The sequence below is a fragment of the Euwallacea similis genome, chromosome 9 (assembly GCF_039881205.1).
Source record: "Euwallacea similis isolate ESF13 chromosome 9, ESF131.1, whole genome shotgun sequence".
Classification (NCBI taxonomy): domain Eukaryota; kingdom Metazoa; phylum Arthropoda; class Insecta; order Coleoptera; family Curculionidae; genus Euwallacea; species Euwallacea similis.
The window spans coordinates 2,577,022-2,601,170 of NC_089617.1; the positions used below are offsets into that span (position 1 = coordinate 2,577,022).

Here is a 24,149-nt window from a genome sequence, read left to right on the forward strand (position 1 = left end):
TAAATTAGAACATACAATTTTAGAATTTCTATTGTTATACATCCGGAAATATGGCAATGTTGCAAGTAGTGTTTCTGTGTGGTTTATTTAAAAACTTAATAAGTTGCACTTTGTACGTCATGTTCAGAAAAATTGGGGGGATGTCGTCAGGTAGTCACGAAAATTAAAAAAAATCAGGAATAAATTTAAAAAAATAGTAATCAGTAGATGCCGAATATTTTTTAAAGGATATTTTCCTTAAAGTGGAGAATTTAGATCCAGGGTAGCAGCAATCCGCTCCCGGATACTATTTAATTATTATATTGATCAAGATACTAGATTAGCTGCTTAAATTTAATTCTTTATCAACAGCTTCGAGCGACGGAGGAGCCATGATTTTCCTGTTCCATCTGAAAATTGCATATTAAAGAAACTAACAGTTCTCTGAATCGCTCTTAATGGCTTTAGCATTTTACTTTACTAGATAGCATGATCGCATAAAATATTACGATTTGGCTAAATTCGTCTTATACGAAATTCAACAGCTTTCAATGTAAATATGTGAAAATTTCAATTACTTTTTCCAATTTCGCTTTACCTTTGAATGTTTTCGAGATATTTAATCGAAATTTTGATATATAGGACCTACCCACGAGACGGCTCAGAAAGGATTCATATGATTATACTTTCCATAGAATCTTAACTGGCAGATCCAGGATTCATTAAATATAGGAATTGAAACTGGACGGATAAGAGCCGCCAAGATACTTGAATAATGTCGCACAATGAAATGAAAAGAAAGCGGAAAGTTCATTAATGAAAAATGGGACCCACCAGTTAAGAACGTTTTTCACTATTTGTAGATATTACCCGATGAAACTTGGAGTTCCCGAGCATATCACGTTCACGTTAATATCTCAAAATCTCAAAAACTGTTTAAATCATGTTAAACAGTTTTTGAGATATTAACCTGCGATAAAAATTTTAATTAAGCTTGTATAGTGGATGGTCCCAAGGGAAATGAAACAACTCCTTAAACATGACTTTTATATTTTAAAATTAAAACGTAAAACAAACAATGCAGTTTTTAATTTAAATTACGTATTGATGATGTGTTAATAAATCACGACCGTTGGGTGCGCCCTAGAACCAATGTAATTATTTACATATTACCTATCTACCAGAAATACCACTACCAAACTGCATTGAGGAAGGCTCCAGGTAACACCCAAACATTTTAATGACGATTTAGGTACATGTCACATTTTTTAAGTGTGAGTCATATTAAAATCATTAACGATGATGAAAATGTGGTGTGGTAAATTGAATTGATTATACGATCCACCTTAATTTTAGTTGTTTTTATTTTATTTAACCTAAAAGAGACCTTACCTTAGTTCATTTAATTAATTCATTATCATACATTTTAATTATTTGGTTAATAATTTACGTTATTAAAGATCTCGTTATACACGCACACCAATTGCAGAAAAAGGGACATAAAGTTGGCTTAAATTTAATAATAATTAAAGTAGAATGTACAAGGTGTTTTTGACGTGAGACTGAAATAATCGTCCCCTCTGCTTCAGCTACTGCGTTCCTAAGTCGACCATGGTGGAAGTGGAATTTAAAATTGCGTTTAGCTCAAAGTGGACTTAAACATCTAATAAAATAGGGAAACAAGGTTAAAGTAGTTTACAAGATTTACAAGAAAACGCTGATTCCTCTCACTTAATTGTCACTTTTTGCCACATCCTAGAACAGATGTCTTTTACTAAATATATTATGTACATAACACTCTTTAAAGTCGTTTCTTCGAGATTCAGCCTGAGGAGGCCTCAGCATGGTAGAATTGTCAGGAGATTTCTATCGTAGGGGCGTCAGAAATAATACCGGAAAAAGTAGTAGAAAGAGCTGGCTGGCTGCGCATATGGTGCCCGATTTCCTCATCAGGATGGCGTCTACATTATCTCCTGAAATGCAAAAATATTTTGTACAGGAGTGTTTTATTTGGAAATTCATTTATTTAAAAAGTTATGGAATTTATGGAGAAATGTTTTATGCAAGAGGGATAAGTCCCTCGTAAACTTAAACCGATTTAGCCCAGGCGCCTGGGACGTTTTAGACAATCTTGATAGGGGTCGACGTTGGCCCAACTACCTTTGCCTCGAGTTTTTGAGTAAATTTTGAAAAAAAATAAACGAAGCGTTTTCAAATCCCTGCTCTACGCTCTTTTTCCGTTGGATTTACGCTGTAAACGGTGATAGATAGCAAGAAAACAAGATAGATTTTGTGTCTGTAAGCTAAGCCAATACTGAGCTTGTAGACTCATGCTAAGCATCATTTAGGTATGAATAATAAGGAATATTCCCACTGGCCATTTAAGTTCCCCATCTTGCCAGGGTTCGCTCTTCGACTAATTTGGAACACACTATCGCGATCTCAGTTGGCGTTGGCTGTCGCGTTGATTAATCGCGCAGCCGCAGATAGTCAAATTTGAGCTTCGCGAGACCACGAGATTAGTCTTATGTTAGTCGGGGATCGAGGCTAGAATTTCGTCGATTGATAGACTTCGCGCACCAAGACCTTCTCGGTCTTGATGCGCGAGACCGATACCGAGACCAACGCAGTAAATCGAGACTTTCGGAAGTCTCGTCTTCGAACAGAATATTTTTTTCGAGCTATGGTTATTATTAAGGATTGTGGCAAGATCAAGGTTTTCGTTTACTTATAATCCTCTAGGTGACGGCATTATCTGCTAGGGCTAGTCCATATTTCTTTATTGCTGAATGACACTCTGAGGAGGAGGAGCTCCTTCATGTATATTGCGGGGAATTTTATATACTTATTTGCTAATAAGTTAAATAAAAGCTGAAAAAAAGAACAAAATTGTTGCTTCTCCAGGTCTGGCACAAGAAGCTTCGCTACGCATCTACATTTTTTGAAAATTAAAAAAAATTAATTTGAATATGCATAGCCAGTGTAAACTCGTTTTGCTCCATTCGCTGCGTAAATGGCGAAATTTCCAGGAATTGCTTGTATTTCCATTAAAAAATGCAATCTTTTCATTTTCCTATCAAGGCCAGACACACCATATCATTCGCAGTATCATTTGACATTCTGGGTTTTAAAGAATCCCTGTTTATCACGCAACTGCATATTATTTCGCTTGCAAATTAAAATGTTTCTGTGCCTGAAACGTATTGTTTTAACGACCCCACAGAAATAATCATTCCCTCCCTAATCAAAACCCCGGCCAGTAATTAGACATCCGCGCCAAATGAAACCAGAGGGGTAACCCTCATTTATTTTTATGATGTTCATTTGACCACCTCAAATTGTATCGTCTAAACCCCGAAACGACCTTTTTCTTATAAATATAATGACCACCTCTGCAGGGTACCAAACTGTTGGTAATTTTCATGAACAAAAACGGCAAATCTTTGAGAGAAAATTCCTCCTCACTTTATTTTCTATTAGGGCGCCCCAAAGGTCAGGAAAGATTTCCCTATCAGATGCGTCCGAAAGGAGGTTTGGAGTGGCCGCTGATAGGGGTTCGGGCCGTTTAATAAATGACGTGATTTTTCACGTTTCGTGCCGAGGACGAAATGGAAAACTCCAACTGTTAAATAAAACGGTCCCGAATAACTCGTTTATAAATAGAAATTGGGCTTTCGTGGTGGATTAGTATGCCAGTCGGTCGTGTTCGTGCCAGAACGACACGTCCGCCTCGGATAAATGTCATGTCAGCTTTTTGTGTTTTACTGTGTACATGATTTCTGCAAATCAAAATGCTTTAAAGCTAATAATTCATTAAATTGCTCTTTTTATCCAGCTTTTTTGCAATCAACGATCTCTTTCTTTTCACTCTCTTTCTCTCCTTTTCTCACGGTTTATTGAGTTGCGCGCTAGTGCGCATCTGCCAAGATTGTCTCGGCCTGAATGTAGCGCATTGGCTCTAGGACCTTTTGTATAAATTATAACGTTGCGGTCGCTTAAACCTTCCCTCTAACATATTAGCAACAAACGTTGTTGGGACGAGGCGATCAAGCGATGGAAACCGATCTATGATTACTAAGTTTCGCAGTTTTGGAAAGTTCCATCGGTGTCGTGCAGCTGAATAGTTCACTAGATTAACTTGCTAATTGCGACTTATAGCATAGCACTCAGGTTAGTTCAGCTGCATAGCTAGTCGATGAAGCGATAGAAGTATAATTACCGAATTACCGAAGCGGCCAGGCACCTTTTTGTCTCCTTTTCATTTCGCACATAAACTTTGCCAAAGTTGTGACTGCCCGACATTAGAAAATGAAATACATACTTTAGCAAAAGTAAAGAAAACATGCATGTTGAGAAAAACAGAGCGTGGGCAAAAATAAGCAAAAGCCGGCATGAAAGCGCCTTTTGTTTGTAGGAATTTTATTCCGTGGCTTTCCATGTTCTCTTTCACGATAAATTTTGCTTGTGGGGTGCGTGTTAGACGAGAACATGTACCGACTTCGTGGTGAATTTAGGTTTCGACTCGTACTGATAAAGATTTTCCATGATATATTTCATAGGATCAACCAATAGCTTAATTAAAGAAGATGAAAATATGAATAATTTTTGAAAGTTTATTTTTTATAATGAAATAATCTATGGAAGACTCGAAAGTGAAGTTGGTTCCAGAATCACAATATTTATGTTTTTATACAAGGTGGCTCAGAAATAGTGGTACAAATGAGTAGTGAATGCTAAAGGGTAAAAAAATAGAGACGACTAAACGTGTCTTACATCATACAAAAGTTGTCTTTTCATTGTACACAGTATCAAAGTAATTTTTTTGATTCTGTAAATTAGGAATAAATCTTATAGTTTTTTATTTGCATACTTGTAATTGCTCCCAGAGGATTTTTGGGTAAGATAAATTCATTAAAAAACCGTGCAGTTAAATATTGTTAAGATGTATCTTATCTGATGAAGTTAATAATATCGTTAGTTCTGAAGCAAAATTTTGCCGCACTTTAAATAGGGTTTGGTTATCTTTTCTGATTGTATTTCCACCTTTTTAAATATTACTCCACCACTTCTCTTTTCTGGTAGGTGCGGATTTGCTATACAAATGACTTCAAAACACCACCTAAAAAATAAATATGATGGGTTTAGGTCGGGACTCCGTGCTGGCCCCAGATGGTCACCACTCCGACCAATTAATTTATGTAGAAATTAATATTCAATAATTTTCTTGGAGGTAATGAGGACCAGTGTCATCTGGCATGAGGCAAAAACATTGTCTTAATGCTGAAGAAACATCCTTCAAAACTAAAAGTAAGTTGTTTCTTAAAAGGCTCAAGTATCTTTCCCTATTTAGTTTTGTTGGACGTTCAAACGGTTCCAAAATCAAATCTCCCAAAAACTCACACCACACATTAAGCGAAAATCCATGTTGAAAATGATGTTCTCTCATTAAATGAAGATTTGATGTGCTGCAATAATGGCTGTTCTTCCGTTAAACATGCCTCTCCTTGGAAATGTTGCATCGTGGAGAATCACTTTATTTTTTTATTCGTTTACACGATTTCGATACTCATTTACATTAATGTTTCTGCAAAACACTGTATATCAAGCAAAAGAGAACTTCTTAAAAAAGTTAAATCTATTGTTCTTTCTAAAAGTTCGTCAGAACTGCATCTAACCTGACTAAAATATGTACCTTGATCTCAGTAAGGGCAACATTGTCAACACACTAAAATGTGTTTGTATCTGCCTAAATATTTTACGCTTGAATACCCTAAATTAGTCTCAAAACAAAATGAACATTAGTATCCTAATAAAGGCGCCTTTATTGCCTCAAGACAGACCAACGTAAAATACGGACCAGCCCAACACCTTTAATTAACATCAGACCGTGTTGACGAGAAACGTTTAATTGTTATTCTCTACTTAATTAGGTTATTTTAATTGAGTTAGTTAGCCAGTAAAACTCTTTATAGCCTAATTAATATTAATTCGGGCGGAAAAGCTGTGAAGGAGACCTTCAAGGGTCGGAAAGTCGAATTTTTTCCTCCTGCATGGGAAATAAAACGTGGCAGGAAGCTAATAATACAATATTTATGACTGGGGACCGAAGGGAAAAGGATTCCTTTGTGTGAAACATTAAGGTAAAAAGAATTGTGAGTTCAGCGGCTCAGTGGCTCCACCCGAAGAAAAAGCAATGTTCTGAGGGGCTTTTAGTATCCCCGTGTGGTACTGGATAAAAGCATGATAGTATGAAAACTCGTTTATATTAGTGCTATTGGGTTGAAGCTCTCACTTAAAACTCCATTAAATCCCTGGTTAACAGCTGTCGGTGAATGACCAGCAATCAGTTTTCCCTCTTTCAGCGAAATCCTGCTCGTTTTGCTAGGCGCTTCTAACGAAAAATCAATTTGTTACCTCCGGTTTGCTGAACGATTATTTCCTATGGGAGGTTTGTGCAAAGTGCTTTGAAGTGAAGGTATTTTTCAGCGTTTTGCTGAATTTCAATGCATATCATGGGCTGCTAATAATTTCAATGCAGAATTAACGTATAGAGTGATCAGGGACGTGAATTTCCCAATAATGTGAGTTTTAAAATTGTTTCGTAAATTACCTCGCGCTGTTATTTGAACTGCACCAGTAAGCTCGAAATTACGTTATTACGTACTTATTCTGGTGTTCTCTATGCAAGTTCTTTGGAGGTCCCTAAGCATTTATATTTTTGACTTTTCGTTGTTAATTAATCTATTTGATTTGTCTAAACGGCCCATATACAGAGGTTTCTTGTTGAAAACCTTTTTCAATCTATTTTAAAGCTTTTGGCTGCGCTTCTATAATGAGATGCTTTCTATCTGAGATACAGGACGTTAAAAAGTAACCTAACTCAAGGAAAAAGGGAGAGAAATTCATATTTTAAAACCCGGCATCTCAGAGAGGAAGCAATTCAGACATTATTGATGCAAACTATTCTCATAATTTCAGTTCGATGCCTAAGCCAGCAAGGTTCGGCCGGTGTTATAGTAACTATATACCCTATTTGTTCTGAAAAATAGCCAGCGGCAGTATGTGACTAGCAACGAGTTTGAAATAAGAAGAAGAAGGCGTGTTAGTTGACAAAGTTGCGTCCGCTGCCATGATCGCTATGATGTAGAAAAGTATAAAACAGCTGTCAGCTACGTGGTGCAACTGAAATTCCATGGTTTAATTTAGAGCGGCACGAAGGACATCGGTTATGTAACTAACAACGAGTTCGAAACAAGATCGAGCGTGTCCGCTGGCAAAGTTGTGTCCACTGACATGACGGCTGTGGCCTAGAAAAGTGTAAAACAGTTGTCCGTTGGGTGGTGTAACTGAAATTCCATGTTTTAATTCAAAGCGGCAGAGAGAACATCGGTGTCCTCTTAACCTCTAATTTAATTTGTGACCTGGTAGAAATATTCTGAAAAAATGGCTTGAAAGGGAATTTGTTAAATTCTTGTGGCATTAACGTTGCATTACTCGTCTAAAACTGCATTAGATACTTAGATAGAAGCCCTTGCCAAATTAACGGCTCATAAATTTCTCTACTTAGTAAAATTATACGCGTTTTAAATGGCTATTAAAGTATATCAATTTTAAAACTGCCAGAGGGGGCTTTTAAATTGATATTAATGAGGTGCACCAACTTGCCTACTTTCAGTTCTCTAGACGATCAATTTGTGTCCTTTGATATTTTATATACTTCTTAACCGAATCCACCGCAAACCATTCTTGCTACACACCTTTTCTGACATGCTAATAAGACGGAGGCTCCCCGTAGGAATAAAACTGTCAGACGGCTTTTATTCGTTCTTTATAATGTCCATTTACATTATCTTTGGCCGGCCCTACTTTCCAGCCCTAAATGAAGTTCCCTATCTCGGCAATGACACTGCGTGTTAATTTGGGAATTTCCCTGAAAAATGTCCGACCAGGCACGAAAGGTTCCACGACACGCGAGATTTTGGGCTTTCAAATGGTCGGTGTGAAGTTCTAATGTTCTATTTTACTCTTTTGGAGAAATTTGATAGATTACAATCGTCGGAAGTGTGTAGTTTATTGATGCAACAGCGCATCATCATTCTGTATTATTAACTTTGAAGATTCTTTTGATTTAACACGTACTTTAAATACAGGGGTGCATGGGGATAATGGGTAAATTCTAGGTGAACGAAAGAAGTTAGAACATTCTGATGTTTGGTTTATGTAACACAACAAATAGTCCCTGCGAGCAAATATTATTTACCTTTCTAGGCAAATACCACCAAGCAGCGACGTCACTCACCAGCAGTGACGTCAGCCATTTTCTTAAATTGATCACCCTATATATCAATATTAAATTGTTTTTGAAATTTACCAACTTATGTATTAACACAATATTGATATATTGAGATTTTTTTTTGAGAAATAACCTTCCGTTTGAGGGGGCGATTAAATAGTTACGAAAGTACATGGATTTCCATTCGTTTTACAAATTGTAAGTATCATTCTCGTTGACCTCAGATAACCTAGAGCTATTCGAGCTAGATGATTATTGGTAAATACAAGATAAATACCTCTATCGGAGCTCGGTTATTTTTACACTGCGGGGTCTATCCTTCGACAGTTGCTGGTAAATACCGTGCTCCGTTGGCCTTTGGCTCGTTTAGTCCTTTTATTTGCTTTGGTTCTGTACAAAAACTGAACAAAACGAATCATTTCCAAGCAATTTTTACGTCTCCGAAGCAGTTGCGACATATTGTTGTCAATAATAATGTTTTTTACTTGCGTGCGGTAAAGTGGCTTCACCGCAAGCATTCGCCAGCTGAAAGTAGCATTTTACCTCACGTTTTACGGCACGCAAATCAAAGTAGTGTGCGTCAGTGGCAGAAACTTTTGTGGACGTTTGACATTGACACTGAAAGTTTTTACCGCACGTGTACGCGTACAGATTTCTTAAAGGTGTTTGGTGTAATAATAATTTCGTTGAATAATTCATAAAATGTATAACGCTTTGCATAAGCGACTTTTAGTTAGGAAATCACTACTTTCTCAGGCCCCGATACCCCTTCCTTGCTGTATAGAAACTGGTCAGCCCTAGTCAGCGCTAATCAGTGAAATCAAAAAGGTATCACAATCTTATTTTCATTGCTGAAGATCAAGACAAATAAATGGCGCAAAAAGTTAGCAAGGAATTTACCCAAACTTTTTACACTAAGCAGCATTGTGAACATGACAAGAGTCATTATTTATGCTGCTGCTTGGCAATAAACGGAGGTCAGCTAGCAAATTCGCTACACAGACATTAAATTATGAAATAATGCTGATGTTTCGTTGTGACGTGGGTAAGGCAGTATTTCCGCTTTTATTAAATGACCACGTGTCCGTTTCGGAGGGAATATGGGATTCAACGATATAAATTAATTTCGGGTTTTTCGAGACCTCTGAGCCTGCAGGCGCTTCTTTAGCACGTTTGACCATTGTCATAGCTGACGGATTATTCCGGTCTAATTTTTAAAAAGTTTTCCAGGTTTTTCTAATACAGATCCCTTCCTTAATCACTGTGATAAATAGTTTCACGATTGGAAAGTTCTGGAATTCAGGATAATACTAAATGTTTTTTTAGCTCTCCAATCTTCTAAATGATCCATTATTCATTGGCACATAAACTTAAACGAAACCATTATTTCCAGCTCAGCTGAATCAAAATACCAGCAACTCCCGGAAGCACTGCAACTTGCAAAGTTTACATTTCCTTTATGCCGCTATTGTTATGATAACAAGCTCGCATCGAAACGGCTATAAATATTATAATACTGAGAAACATAGATATACCAACCTTCTGAAACGAAAACATAGATCGATGCTGAATCAGTGTTTGAGGCTGAACACGTGTAATTTCCTGAATCTGCGTCGTTCGTGTTCCGAATCGTGAGTCTGGATTCCGTCCTTGGTGGTCCTGGAACAGTTTCCACCGAGATGCCTCCTCTTGCGGTGTCGTAGTTGATCATGCGGTCGTTGTGGTACCAAAAAACGTATTGTGGAGGGGTAGGACTCTGCAAAAATAACGATGAAGCTTTGAGCCAAGCACTAATCCTTTCACGGCTTTTGCAGGTTTTAAACTGAAAAAAGACCTTCTTCTTTTATCCAGAAAGGGTGCATTGTTAGTTCCGTCACGCACATTACACGTTTCTCCGTAAAACCTGGAGCTTTTTAAAGAAAACCACTGTAAAACTTCGAACGCCTCTAATAAAAAGTCCCCGCAAATGGAACACTTTTCATTACAAAACGTTGAATGCGGGAAACATGTCCCAGGGGGCCTCCGGCTGATGTTACGTCTGGCTTTTTTTTAAATGGCTCTAGAGGCTGGTTTTTATGGTTGAATGGACTGAATTTTAGTTTGGTGGAAAAATTTTGCATTGCCGGAGTGATAAATTCGTGTCAAAATATTAGTTCGAATGGAAATTGCCAAAATAATTTTCACTCGGATTTGCGGCGAAATTATAAATCGATGAGGCACGGGAATGTGCAATTTTTTTTCAATATGGCACAAATTATTCACTTCCCGTTCAATTTTTCTACCTGAAAGTAACAGTTGGCCAGACAGGACCGGAAAGTTGTCCTAAGAGATTGCGAAACTATTTTCCGATTCCTATTTACGAAACAATACTGCAAAACTTTGAAAAATGTCAGCATTTTCCTTGTTACAGTGAAAATATGTTAATGTTATTGTTCGAAGCACAACCGTTAGAGAACAATAACTGTCACGCTATTCTCTTGTACATACCTGTTTCTACAGAAATGTCGTTTCATTGGAAGTATTGCCACAAAAAAGGACGGAACTTTTCATTTTGCAACTTGCAAATTGAGGTTGTTCCAATAGACAATCCGTGGCCAATAGATCCGCAAATGCTCTAGTTTCCAGAAAGCTTATATATATAGTTTTGATATCTCAAAACCAAAACCTTTTTGGAGAACATACGTAGGCTCAATTTGGGCCACATTGTATGCACTAATTAGAGACAACGAACTCAAAAGCTGCAATTAAATAAAATATAATATTGCGTGAATGGGACTTGAGACCGCAAACTGAGCGGTGGGAAGGCGAACGTGGGAATACGCCCTTATTTTCACCGACTTAAGCGCGAGTCCCTGTAAAATGATACTCGGATTTGAAGTATTATCAGCATGATCGCCAGGTCGTTAAGGCCTATTACTATCAAAATCTGACGAACAAGTAGTAGCTAATGAATTCATCCAAGAGCTGCCTCAGGTCCTCTTGAGCTGCTTCTAATAATTACCTTTCATGAGTGTATAACTTCAAAATTTTTATGATTAGATGTTAGCGGCATTGTCCATTTTACATATTATTTTTTTCTATCTCTCATAGTTTAAATTGAACCCCGGAAGACTAAAACGGGTCACGTCGCCTAATGCTAACAACTAACTTACATCTTTGCTCTTTTCCATTCAAACAAATCTTAACGCGATTTCTGGCAAAACTTCTGGAAATCTTGGAGCAAACTTAGCCCATTACCCATTTAGTGTCGAGTTGTTCTTATTGGGAATCACCTGTTCATTTGTGTTATGGGTAAACTTTCTTTCCAGCGTTTAACTCTACTTTGCACGAACGAAACCCCCACTTTCTTAACCGCCTCTTATTAGCGTGGATTTAATATCTTTTACATTTTCGGAATCATCGCTGGAACGAGGACAAGTATGGTTGCCAATAATTTGTTGTTCATACTTAATTTAAGATTTGTATTATGCCTTCAGTAAAGCTGTAAATTTTTTTTTTCATATGAGAGTGCAGTGCAAGCATTTTCGAGTTGACACACTTGTGCAGCAAAAAAAATTACCACACACGTGTGGTAAAATTTGACCTCAAATTAAAGTTGTCTGACGCAAATGTCAAAAATTCTGACGAGTAATGCCAAACTGGGGCCCCTAACATGTGTCCAGTAAAACTGCGAACAACACGCTGTAAAGAAGCGCTTTCTGTTTTAATCAAATAACTATTATAGATTTTGCCATATTTTCTGAGATACATCGCGCAAGTTGAAAATAAAACCATTAGACAAAACTGTGCTTTAGGGTGTTATGAGAGAAATATTTGTTTTTTTAGTTTGTGTAGCTATATTAAGGATTTGCTGTTGGAAAACTAATATAAACAGTAATTTTTCAAGAACACTAGAAACATTATTAAATTTTTCGAGAAAGAAAGAAAAATAGGCAACATAACACATAAGAAACCTCAGGAAATTTCCTCATCAATACCACCATAAAGACGGTTAATGGAACGTCTAAACGTTATCAGAAAGAAGTTCCTCATGATCATATAAAACGAACGTATACTGCAATTTATCGAAGAAAGGAAGTCATTTAAAAGTTTTGTTTAAGTAGCCATTATTAAATAATGGGAGTAGTTGTAGATTAATAATTTATTAGTTCTGTCCGCAGGAAGTTGGTTATTTTTTAGTCCCCGGATATTTAGGTTCAAGCAAATCCCTGAAAGTTTATATCGCAGGATGTAGCTTTGCAAAACCTCCTTGGGGAGTTTTGTTTGTTATACCAGTTTTTCGCAACAAAAGCCATTGTGTAGAAAACTTTTAAAGGAGCCATTTTAAGTTCCCGAAACAGAATATTTCTCTGGCTGGGTTGGAGTATTATACAGAGTGATGAAGGGGAAGAGTTTTCGAGTTAGTGTTGCATCATTAATAAACCTGTAATATCATAATTGCCTCATGTCTGCTTGAATTGATGAACGTTGAGGCCAGACATCATAAAATGTTTTCAGATTTTCGCAACTTCGCAGAATAATAAAATCAAAAGATTATTTAATTAATTGGAGGTCCTTCAATTGCAAGGGATTTTCTCTGTGTTGTTCAAATCCTTTTCTGGCAAAGATTTTTATTATTGAGTGTAGGTAGTCACGGCAAATTTTTATAGCAAATTGGTCAACGTAAATTTTTATTTAACAATAAAATTGCATAAATATCGGGGCGTACATTTTTCGATATATTTCAATAACATTCTCTTCATTAATTTAATTATTTGAGCCGGTCATTAAAATTGTTGAACGAATGAATTACATTACATCTATATTTATTGAAATTTAAATTAATTTTGCCGACGTTACCTCATTTCCTCTTTCCTTCCTGAGGCTATTTGGAAATAATTATTGTATGAAAATTCATACGTTCGAATTATTATTGAATACCCTTACCTGAGTCTATGTATCGAGTTATGATAAACCAAATATTAAAAGGTGAAGGGATACGAGAAAAACGAAACTAAACGATAATTACCATGTAAAAACACTTTTCTCAAATGTGCCAATTAAAAAAATATTTATTTAATTAGTAACTATTTTGTAAAACACATCACTGGCAAGTAAGTTTTTCTGTAGGTACCTAGTCCGAAGGTAGAACCGAACCACTCCTTACGTAAAATTTAAGTTCATATCTACTTGATATTAATATTGATTTATTTAAAGAACTACACTTGGAACTACCTGGGTGCGCACATGTCATTTTACAGGAAAAAACCAGGTGACTGAGGTTGAAGAAGAAGTTGATCTATCAATGTTTATGTGAAGATCAGTTAGTACCTAAGAGCAATAATAAATGAACATTTAGCGGCCTGTTCTTGAATAACTCAAAAAATGAGTTTTTGAGATGAATGATCTTAAGTATTAATGGGATCAAACTAACATCTTTTCATTTTCTCAAATCTAGAACTTAATTGCTGTTGCATTTCGCGGTATCCAATAATGGATAATAATAGCGTTCGATTTGCGTTTCGGCATCGATTTCGCATCCATTCCAAGCATAGGGCACAATTATCCCCAAACAGGACAAAAGTAAGGGTTTTCTATTTTTTCCCCGCGTTTTTCCCATTTTCCAATTCGAAACGGTTATCGGTTATGACTGCTGTACTGCCAGATGATTGCACGGTTATGCGTTATAATATTGTGGTGTTATGGTTGTTTTTCTCTGTTGCGCCGGCTGCAATTGATGTAAATTATTTAAATAGGAAATTTAAGGAAGAGTAAAAGAGCATGCAGGAATGTTCGCTACTTTTCTGCCCTGGAATCAACTTAATTTCTAGCCACCTTAAAATTGATAGATTCCTCAAATTTATAATTATTTTTTGTGATCATCGTGACTATTCAATTTCAATATAAAAAATACTGCAATACAGGCAAACGTTTTATAAGGCCACTGTTTTGCGTACTTGATCTCGTGCTCCAACGCGCTATCTTACGAAATTCTCATTTTAATGCACTATAAATTAATTAAATCCGGGTAAGAGAGATGGCTGCAAAAAGGAACCAAGCTGTTAATTTGAAATTGATGTTTGTAACAGACAAAATGAAACTCATTAAGATATTACTCTATTTCCTGCCGGCAGTCGAGCCCTTAACTTGAGCTCCATACTCCTTGATAATAGAGGCCTGCTGGACTTTCTACCACCATCGACCGAGTTTCAAAGCGGAACATCTCAATGGTAATATTTCAGTTCAGTAACAGGAAACAAACCATCCTGCAAATTGAGCAATATGCAAGTTTATTATCCCTCACATAAACCTCTTATCCTTAAATCGGACTGCACGTGCGTCGTTGAAGTAGTAACGATCCCCCGATATGCCTTTATAGGCTTCCGCCTCCTGTATACAAGTTTTATTGCGACAATAAACTTTTAACCACGTCAACTTGATAAATATTTAGTATCCCATGTTTTTATTTCCCTTATTGTCGGCCATTTAGTGCTTTAAAGCGCCCGCTAACTGAAGCTTAACTCTCAGAGTCATTCGCATGTGGGAGGTGGAAGAGCTTTTCTTGCTCTTCATGCTACTTACCCCCCACGTCCCTGCAAGGCCACTAAAATAGTCTAAGTCTAGGCGTCTCTTGAACTGACACCTTTGCATGTAAAATTTGAGTAATCTTCAGGCTTAAAGTCACCTTTAAGTTACTCTCGGTTCGAGGACCTGGAGAGATTGCAGGTGGTTGTTGACTTGTTATCCGAGATTCGCTGTATAATTTTATTATTGATGAATGATGTGCGGATTTATATGCATAAAAAATCTTAAAATAACCGCTTGAAAAGGCACGAAATCTTCGCAAAATATGCACATAAAATGGCGTTTTAATTAAAATATGCGGAAAAATTAAGACCCTACCAATTTGTATTTTCGTTATTAACCCTCGAATTCCAACGTTATTTTATTCCACGTTTACGCCAGCAATATGTAAATTTTACGTGGGTGGGTAGCGGGGTTCTTGCTACGCCTTAATTATTTAAAAACAAGTAAATTAGTGGAGCGAAAACAAAAAATATTTGTTTATAAACTCTTTAAAATGTTGTAATTAATACATTCAAAACTAAATTTTGTTCGGTATTCTCTACGAAGTGGCCTGCAACATTTTCTGCAATATTTTTGTTATTCCTGTTTTAGATTAATTGCGCAGGCTGCAGTATGTCCGTTTTCCGTATTGTTCTCGGTCTGTTCCTTTTTCTTCTTCAACGTTTAGAACTGATACAAAAAATGTTTATCATGTTATGGAACATAGTAAGCACCCATCGTTTTGCCTTTCTCTAAGAACACACGTTCTGGCTCGTCCGATCGAAAGGGTCTGGGGCTCCTTTAGTGTTATTACAGACCTGGATTTTTTTCGGTTTTGACGTATTTGAGATGATTTCATGGCCAATAGCAAATATATATATATATATATATATATATATTTGCTATTGGTTTATAGGAAACCAAGGTATTGTCTTATGCAATAACAGCTCCCGAAAACTCTCATGCTCTGGACTTTGTCTAAAAACAAAAACAGAAACTTATTCCACTTACTGATGCTCGATATCTGTATGACGAATATGGTGCATTGAAAATAATTTCAGTTGAAAGATTAAAGCAGCTTGTAACTTGAAAAGTCCGACTAAAGCCTTCAATTCAGACATGGAAATTGTGGTTGTGCTTGCACTCTGGACTTATTTTCCATTTGTATTAAAAATAATTTCAGAAAGGGTATCTTTTAAAAAAAATAACACAAATGCACCAGCGAGATCGGTAACATTTTTAACTGTTCCTTGAACAACCCGGTCTCTTCTTTTGTTACCGAATTATTAGACCATTGATAACTATCTTTTCCGAGTAAAGTTTCAACCAAAGTGTTTTCCTCGTCTGAATCTGTGTACTTTCTACTTCAAAACTTTGGCTAGAATCACATGAAAATATTTGTCAAAATGGATCTGAGGAAAGAGAATCAGCAGCGTTTTACGGTGCCTTATGAAAAAAATTTTCCTTTTGAAGCTAGATTGGTCAGGAACGATATTGCCTATTTTCTTGTAATCCCAAAAACGCTTGAAAACGACTTTGTGTTATTAAAAAAAAACGTTTTCGAAAAAATTACGAGAGTAAAACACAAAGTTTTTAATATTTTGAAAATAACTCAAAAACGAGAAAAAATTGAATCGTTATTAAAGCAACATCAAACTGGTCATTAAATTCTCTTCGACTTTTCCCATTCAACCATTTTTCTACCTCTTACAGTTCCCGAGATGCCGTGTGGCATATCTGCTCGAAATCTGCGTTATGGTAATTTCATTCAAGTTATCAAGCCGACCATTCTGCTGGCCAGGGAGATCTTGCCTTACCTTATCGATTGTGCAGACCAGATCTATTATGCTTCCGACGTCCACGTGATGCTCCCCAGATCTGCTACCTTGGATGGTGGCCTCGGGAACGACTATTTGCAAATTGGCAAAGTGCGACACGATTCCTTGGCTGCTGGAAATCTGTGAAAAGCAAGATAATTAATAACCCACCAAAAGACTAAAGCTAATTCATCAATAATAGGGGCCCGACGGGTCAGCATGGAAATTAGTTACATTGTACGACATTAAGCCGTACTGACAATGCAACTAATGACGCAATTCGGCACTGGTTGTTAGCCATTGTCATTTATAATTCCGATTGTTATTAGTAGAAGACAAATACCCGCATCAACAGAGATAACGAATATTTTATGAGGAAATTGCGATCCGCCGGATCGCTTTGTGCGACACATTCCGGCGGCTCAGACGACGGAATCTGGTTACATTGCGGTCTAATTTCGACGGTCCGAAATGCCAAAGGTTAATAAAATTGATTGAAAACAGCCACCGAGATTAATAAGTCTCCAAAAGCTCTTTGACATTTTGGCTCGTAAAATTTTCCGTGTCGACGAATAATATCGTCATGATCAGGACACTTGTTGACATAAAATTATTTTGCATAAATTCAAAATATGAAAGGGAAAAAAACAGTTGAATAATTACGTTTTTTAATTTTCGATAATAAGTCATTATCCTCGATTGCCAAAAAATGAAATTGCGCTTCCATCAACTGTGAAAATGTCAAGTCCTATATAAGCTATGCAAATTTGATAGACTTAAATATTCAAAGGTCGTTTGAAACTCGCCAGATTCGCAGATTAAATTTGGTTGTTTTTGCTCACCCTCGTTATGATTTCGCTAACAGGGATCCCCTCTTTCTCAGTCCTGCTACGTGCAGGACTTTATCTTAATTGGCTTGTCTTAGTCGAGAAGATTGCTTAGATAGACGGTGATTAGGTCTGACGGTTGCTGATCTTGTAATTATTATTTTCATCTCAATATTTAAGATAGAAAATTATAGAAGCTCTCTTAAATAGATTTTACGATTTGGTTTCAGAAACCACGAATGAGGGATTTTTTTGCAGATTCCCTTGTCTCTCATATTTAGTTTTTTTTCCCAAAATTCTTGGATATAGAAACACGTGTGTTAGTAGAAACCATCCGTTTGAACCCTAGTTTAAAAACATCGAAAAAATATACGGGGCGTTTCTGTAATTTCTGTACTTTCTGTATTTTAACTGATGACAGTACAAAAGTGACCCATTTCATCCTTTTCCTGGCCCGCAAAACTTATGTCGTCAACTTACGGAAATCCGTAATTTGATTCAGCGACTACAGACTCGTTTTCTGGTCAAGACTTACCGTCAGGAAAAATGAAATTTTTTAGTGGCGAATTAAATTGTACCAGTCAGAGATATTTTTCTCATGTACCTGCAAATGCGAAATTTTCAATTGCTTGCTGGTTGAACAAACAACGCCTTGGACAAAAATTTTAAATCAAATTTATGGTAAATACATAAGCAAAACAGAAACGTCATCTAGAAAACTGTCACGATTCCCTTTGGAAGCCACAATTACGTTATGTAAATCTCCGCCTTTTACGTATTCTAAGACGACATAGAGAGACGTTCCTTTGGTTGGTTGCCTTATTATGCCGAAAATGTACTTTATGCCACGGTTATTCGGGACTGAGAAAGCGTGATATTATTTTAATTGATCCCCTTTTCACAGTGTTACGCCATAAGCCATAACGTAGCTGCGACTCAAAATTAGCAACTAAAATTATCATCAGCGGCAAACAAAGCTAAAATATAATCCCAGGCAACAATGGTTGGAGTTGCCATTTGGAGCACAATGCGATCCATAATTTAACGATTCATTTGCGCCACACTTTGTCATTCAAATTGGCAGATTAAACGCAAATAGTTTTGAGGGTGCTTAAATATTTAGTCGTTCAATGGTGGTTAGATCAGTATCCGAAAGGAAAACACTCGGAAAAGAAACAAAACACACCCAGGGCGAACACGAGTGTTTATTCGAAAAATACCGCAGATGTCTGTGTACGGACATCTATCCAATTTCCCGGGAATTCTTTTGTTTTTCTTCTCGGAAAGTCGAAATTCCTCAGCATCAAGTCAGGGTTGCGACGCACACCTTGGTCCCATCTTTGTTTCCTCTAAAGATTAATCTTTACTTAACTGACGTGTGCGGTTCATTACGTTTTTGTTGGATTTTGTTAAATGGTCACCGGTCTACCTTTCCTCAGTCCCGAGAAAGTGATTTTGTCAGTCTACAGTTTCCAGACGACAGACATCAGATATTTCTCAGGCTCCAAATTACATTGGTGGACTAAATGAGCACACCCATTTTCCTTCTTTCGACACATTACATTGTTCCCTGAAATGAGGAATTTTGCCTTAAATAATATGAAAGATCCGTTAGAACAAATTCACGATAGAATGAAAATTAGTGGGTAAGTCACAAGACATAACGGGACATGTTTTGTGCTAAAGGAATTATTGGATGTAATGTTACGTCCCCATTTGGTTCTCGCACAGTCCTTTAACAAAAAAAATCTTACTGCGGAATGGGAATTAGAATATATTTTTATTTCAAGGACTCATATTTATTTGCGTTGCAGATCAGCACAGAGTTTTAAATTCTCGGGCAATTGAGGTAAATAGCAAAAAGCAAGCGAATTTTAAAATAGAAAAACTGTTAAATTTAAAGCGAAAAACATGAACGCTAAATATTCATGTTATAATGACTACCCATCGGTCTACAATATTATTTACACATCCAATTATTGATACACGTCATATGCAACATGATTAAATGCAAAAAACAAATTTAAATGCATCATGCTGTGCATGACAGTTTTTCAAACAGTTTCATTTATTGGATAAACTACTCAATATTCTAATTCTTCTCGAATAACTCAATACCACAATAGGTTCGAATGCTGGTATTTTAAATTGGGTTGTTCAGAACCTATTTTGCTGTTTGTTCTTATTACGAAACTGTCGAATTATGAATTGACAACATATTCGAATGCACAAGGTAAGAGAAACCGATACGGTGTCCACGACAATTTACGAAGTTACCACTACATATCTCGAAAACTAGTGACGATAGATTATTTCTTGATACTTCATGGTATCTAGGTATTCTAGATAAAAAAGCGCCCCAACAAAACGTACTTCCAAAACTAGTTTCAGTATGTAACCAAACTATTGAATGAAGTTCAATATGGATTTTCCACGATGTTTTCCCATTTTTCTGGAAAACGGTAAAAGATCGAGCAATTTTTAAAGCGGATATGATTTTCTTATAAAATAATCTAAAACTTTGCCCCTTTAACCGTTTATGTACCTCTTACAGTTTTCAAGGTCCCAACACATGCAACACTAATTTTACTCGATGTTTGTGGCAGGACGCTAAACCATAATTTCCTAAAACTTTAAATTCTCGTTAAACTTACAAAGTTGCATTGCTCGCGCATTTCTCCTGTATCTGTAAGATATCAGTTTTCGAGCTACTTGAGAGAATAACAGGCAATATACGAAGTTTTTCACTTTTGAGTCGAGTTACCGGTCGTTCTTATATTGGTTTCTCAATAGTGGCGAATATTGTGTTTTCTATCTTATTCTAACAAATTTCTCAAAACGGATACACGTACAAAAAGGAACTTAAGTGACAAAAAAAGTTTCATAAACCGAACGGACAGACCACTTAAAGTTTGGAGTGGCACAATGGTAGCCGACCCAGAAATATCACACTTTATGGAAGCTCCTCGTTCGCTTCGCTACACGTTGAGCAGTTTCGGTTGTTCATCTCCTTAAAGTGACTATATTTTCGGTAATTTTCTGTTTCTCTCAGTTTCAGCAATAGAGGTACCTATTAAATTTCAATAATTAGTATGCATGTCTCGTTTGGAAAGTAGTTTATTAATAATTTTCGAGTCGAACCTAAACGATTCGCGGTTTAATCACTACTGCAAGTACCTTCCATTCAACGTTAATTAATAATAAATATTGTTTGTTATAATCCCGGCCCAAACAAATTAGCTATTAATAATGACAAAGTATATTCCTTGCCGAAGCTGATGCGAAACATTATCAACAATATTTATTATTGATGAACACTTCGTTCCAATTTCCCTTGTAACATGATTAATGACATACGGTTGCTTTGAAAAGTATTACACCATTGAAAACGTATAAAGTGTTTACCTCAAGTCACGAAACGTCATTATTATTAATAACAGTTAATGGCAAGCAATCAACATTTTTTTACTCGTCATGTTCCCGCTGATGCTCTGCGAAGCACCTCCGGTTTGATGGGAAAATGAATGCCCTCACTTCATATGCAATTACACATTTTAAAGAAATACGAAACTGGATCGTAAGGGGGAAATAAATCAACTTACTTGGCATTCGTACGTTCCGTTATCCCGCTTCTGAACGTACTTTATTTGGAGAGTCCAATCATCCGAACCTTCCGCGTGGAGGATTTGAAACCGTTCGTCATTCGTGTACGTGAACACACCCGAAGAGAGAATGTGCCAGTCCCTCCTCCTTATCCAGGAGACTTGCTGAAATAAAGAATAAATTATTACTTTTAAGGCTCTGGAGAGTCATTTAGAGCGGGAAATGTATTTGTCCTGGGAGGATAATTAACAATTTCCATTGTAGTAAAATAGTGGATTTTTAGAATAATACCATGAAATCCGTTAAAAAGTTGGACCGTTTTGATAAAATGCGTTATTTTTCTACAACCATCGAAATATGACAAGTTTTGCGCACGAATGTTTCAATATCACCATTACGTTGCCATGGCAGCGTGGGGAAAGTAAAAGTAACAGCGCGCAAAGGACCTATTTCACTCACTGTCATTTTCGGGACATGGAGAAATCTTTAAGTTTTAATTTTTTCACATTTAATCCGAGAGTACCAACAGTTGCAGAAAAAATATTTTCCACTCGTCCCGCAAAATTCCGCTGATCACATAAACAGCTTTATATGGTTAGGAGGTGGAAGAGGGCATTTTTCCCCTTGTACGGTAAACCTCCATTTACCGCTGTAGCGTTTGATAAATCTAAGAAATACTTTTTCCACTTTTTCTTAGATATGGAAGCAATGTTTATCGTAATCAAGTTGGATAAAAGTGCACTTTTCAACTCATTGCAGATAAGCTCTAAGGCTGTTTGGCTTTTGCTTGCCTGCAGGTATAGGTTATTGCAATAAAGACTTTATTGGATTTGCCGAATTGACTTTAGGTTTATTGTTTTCTTGCCTGTGTTCTTCAGGGCGCACGAGAATGGTTCTTTTATAAAAGTTCGTTCAGATGGAATATTGTACGTGTACCAGTATACCAAGTTTACATTTTATTGGTGCTTTGGTTGGGGCTATATAAATTAAATAGCAAGTCTCGACTTGGTCCTGGAATTTTATTGCTTCAAACAGGTTCTCGTTGATATGACTGCTACCTACAGCTGCAACGGTAAGGAAAATGCTTTTAATATATGATGTAAAATAAATTAAATCTTGGGAAAGTGCCATAGCCTCAAGATGTGTACAGGGTAGGCAAATTTCGATGTTTGTATGGGAAATTGAGATGTTACCTGATAGGAGATAGAGAAAGACGTGCATTTTTCTTCAAAGTGCACGATGATATATGGGGACTAGAATGGATCTAAACGATCTGTTACTGTAATGTATAAGTATCTGCAGCTTTTTCAGGTTTATCTATCCATGACGCCTTTGTTGGTTGTTTGCTTAAAATAACAGATTGTCGAAAACCACATGCGGATTATTCAGCATCATTTATCCTCCTTCCTCATAAAAATCTTACAAAAGCTAAGAAAAATGTGACATTTTCAATGTTTTTTTTTTGTAATAATAGTAATTCCGACATTGTGCCCGAAATACATTCCAATCGGTATCCTGAAAGAAGACATTTGGATTGATTTAGCCGATTGTGATTGATGATATATATAGAATACTTTTGATATTGAAAGGAAATGATGAGGACGAAAATCTGCTAAAATAACCATCGAACGTGCTCCTATTACTGTTTATTTTTGATTTTGTCCTAGTGGAGAAGTCTTCAAGCATAATTTGGAAACTTTAACAATTTGCTACAACTTCAAAGAGTCTTTTTTGCCATTATTGTTCGTTATTATTGGTATTTTACAAAAGCCATGGTCTCACGCTTAAAAGTTGTACTTAAAAAAACGCCATTGGTATATTTACAGGGATAGACAAAAAGTGTCGTGCACTTTAAAATTTTATGAAAATATACAAGGAGTAATTGGGACATGAAGGAAAAACTAAAATAAGTAAAAAACGTTTAAAAATAAGTTACAAGGAAATAAAAGAATTAATTGTTTTCGTTTTTAAATCCTTGGATAGTCGCTCTCTATTAAAATCTACAGGTGGTAGGAATCAATCTTCGATAGTTGTTTTAGTAGATTTTTAAATTAATCTTAAAAACACTTTAACGTCGTTTAAATCCATTCATTTGGGCAAGTTAATTTTTACGATTTGCTTAAAAAATCGTAACTATGAAGTAAAAAAATGATTATATTTTACTCACTTGTAAATCAGCTTTACCATCACTTCAGAAATGCACTCCTTTTTATGGATATTGATGACGGGTGATCGTTGAAAAAAAGCTCCAAGGAAATGTTGAAATATCAAAGGAATCTCTTGAATAAATTCTATTTCGATCTGTTGTCAGTCAGATCTTTGATGATACATAGGAAATGGTTCAACGCCTATTGCTAGTTTTTTTAATGAAAGTGAGCGAAAAATATGATCGAAAAATGTTATTCACTTTTTTGACAAGTATTTTCGGGGCAAACCATTTTTCAGGCAGAAAAGAATAGATGATTTTTATTCTTCTCTCGAAGCTTTACGATCTATCAGTGTCTGTAGCTAATCAAGTACTAAAACTTACTACAGTATATCCGACAAGACCTTTATTGCAATCTCCTCCTTCACGGCAAATAAGAGGTAAAGAACCTTAAACTTAACATCGGAAAGTCGGAAAGTTACATTCACTCGCCTCTATACAGATTAAAACTTTTCAGCGGGATGGGCTTGCATGAAAACTTTTTCCAAATACCTCAATCTTTTATATTTCATAAAGGCAATGTAAAAACAACTTTGGATGTTTTATAAACTTTTTAATGGTGATAAAGTATTTATTTGCATATTCTTCATTATGCCAAATTACTAATTCGCCCATAATAAAAATAACAGTAACTCAAAGCATTATTGAATTTTTGCTCGAGTATAATAAAGCGTATTTTCAGCGATAAATACTTTAGGTTCGAATTTTCCGCATTTACGCAGAAGTAGATGCGATGAATATGAAGTAAGTAATGAAATTGCGAAATTGGCAAGCAAATCTGTTTTACGGTCACTCCACTGAATGCAACTGATTATCACACGTAGATAGAGAACGAAATTGAGCGTAAATAGCCAGGAAATAAAGCAGATAACGGAAGA

General features: G+C 36.3%; 1 protein-coding gene across 1 annotated transcript in view; it reads right to left on the minus strand.

Annotated features, from left to right (window-relative positions):
- Positions 1-1,012: 1,012 nt before the first annotated feature.
- dpr12 (defective proboscis extension response 12) overlaps positions 1,013-24,149 on the minus strand; it is a 122,314-nt gene continuing 99,177 nt past the window's right edge. Inside the window, exons 4-7 of the mRNA XM_066393292.1 lie at positions 21,065-21,229; positions 16,636-16,776; positions 9,812-10,028; positions 1,013-1,952 (exon numbers count right to left, since the gene is read on the minus strand). Coding sequence (XP_066249389.1) covers positions 1,846-1,952; positions 9,812-10,028; positions 16,636-16,776; positions 21,065-21,229 — 630 coding nt within the window. The 3' untranslated portion in view covers positions 1,013-1,845. The remainder of the gene's footprint in view (positions 1,953-9,811; positions 10,029-16,635; positions 16,777-21,064; positions 21,230-24,149) is intronic.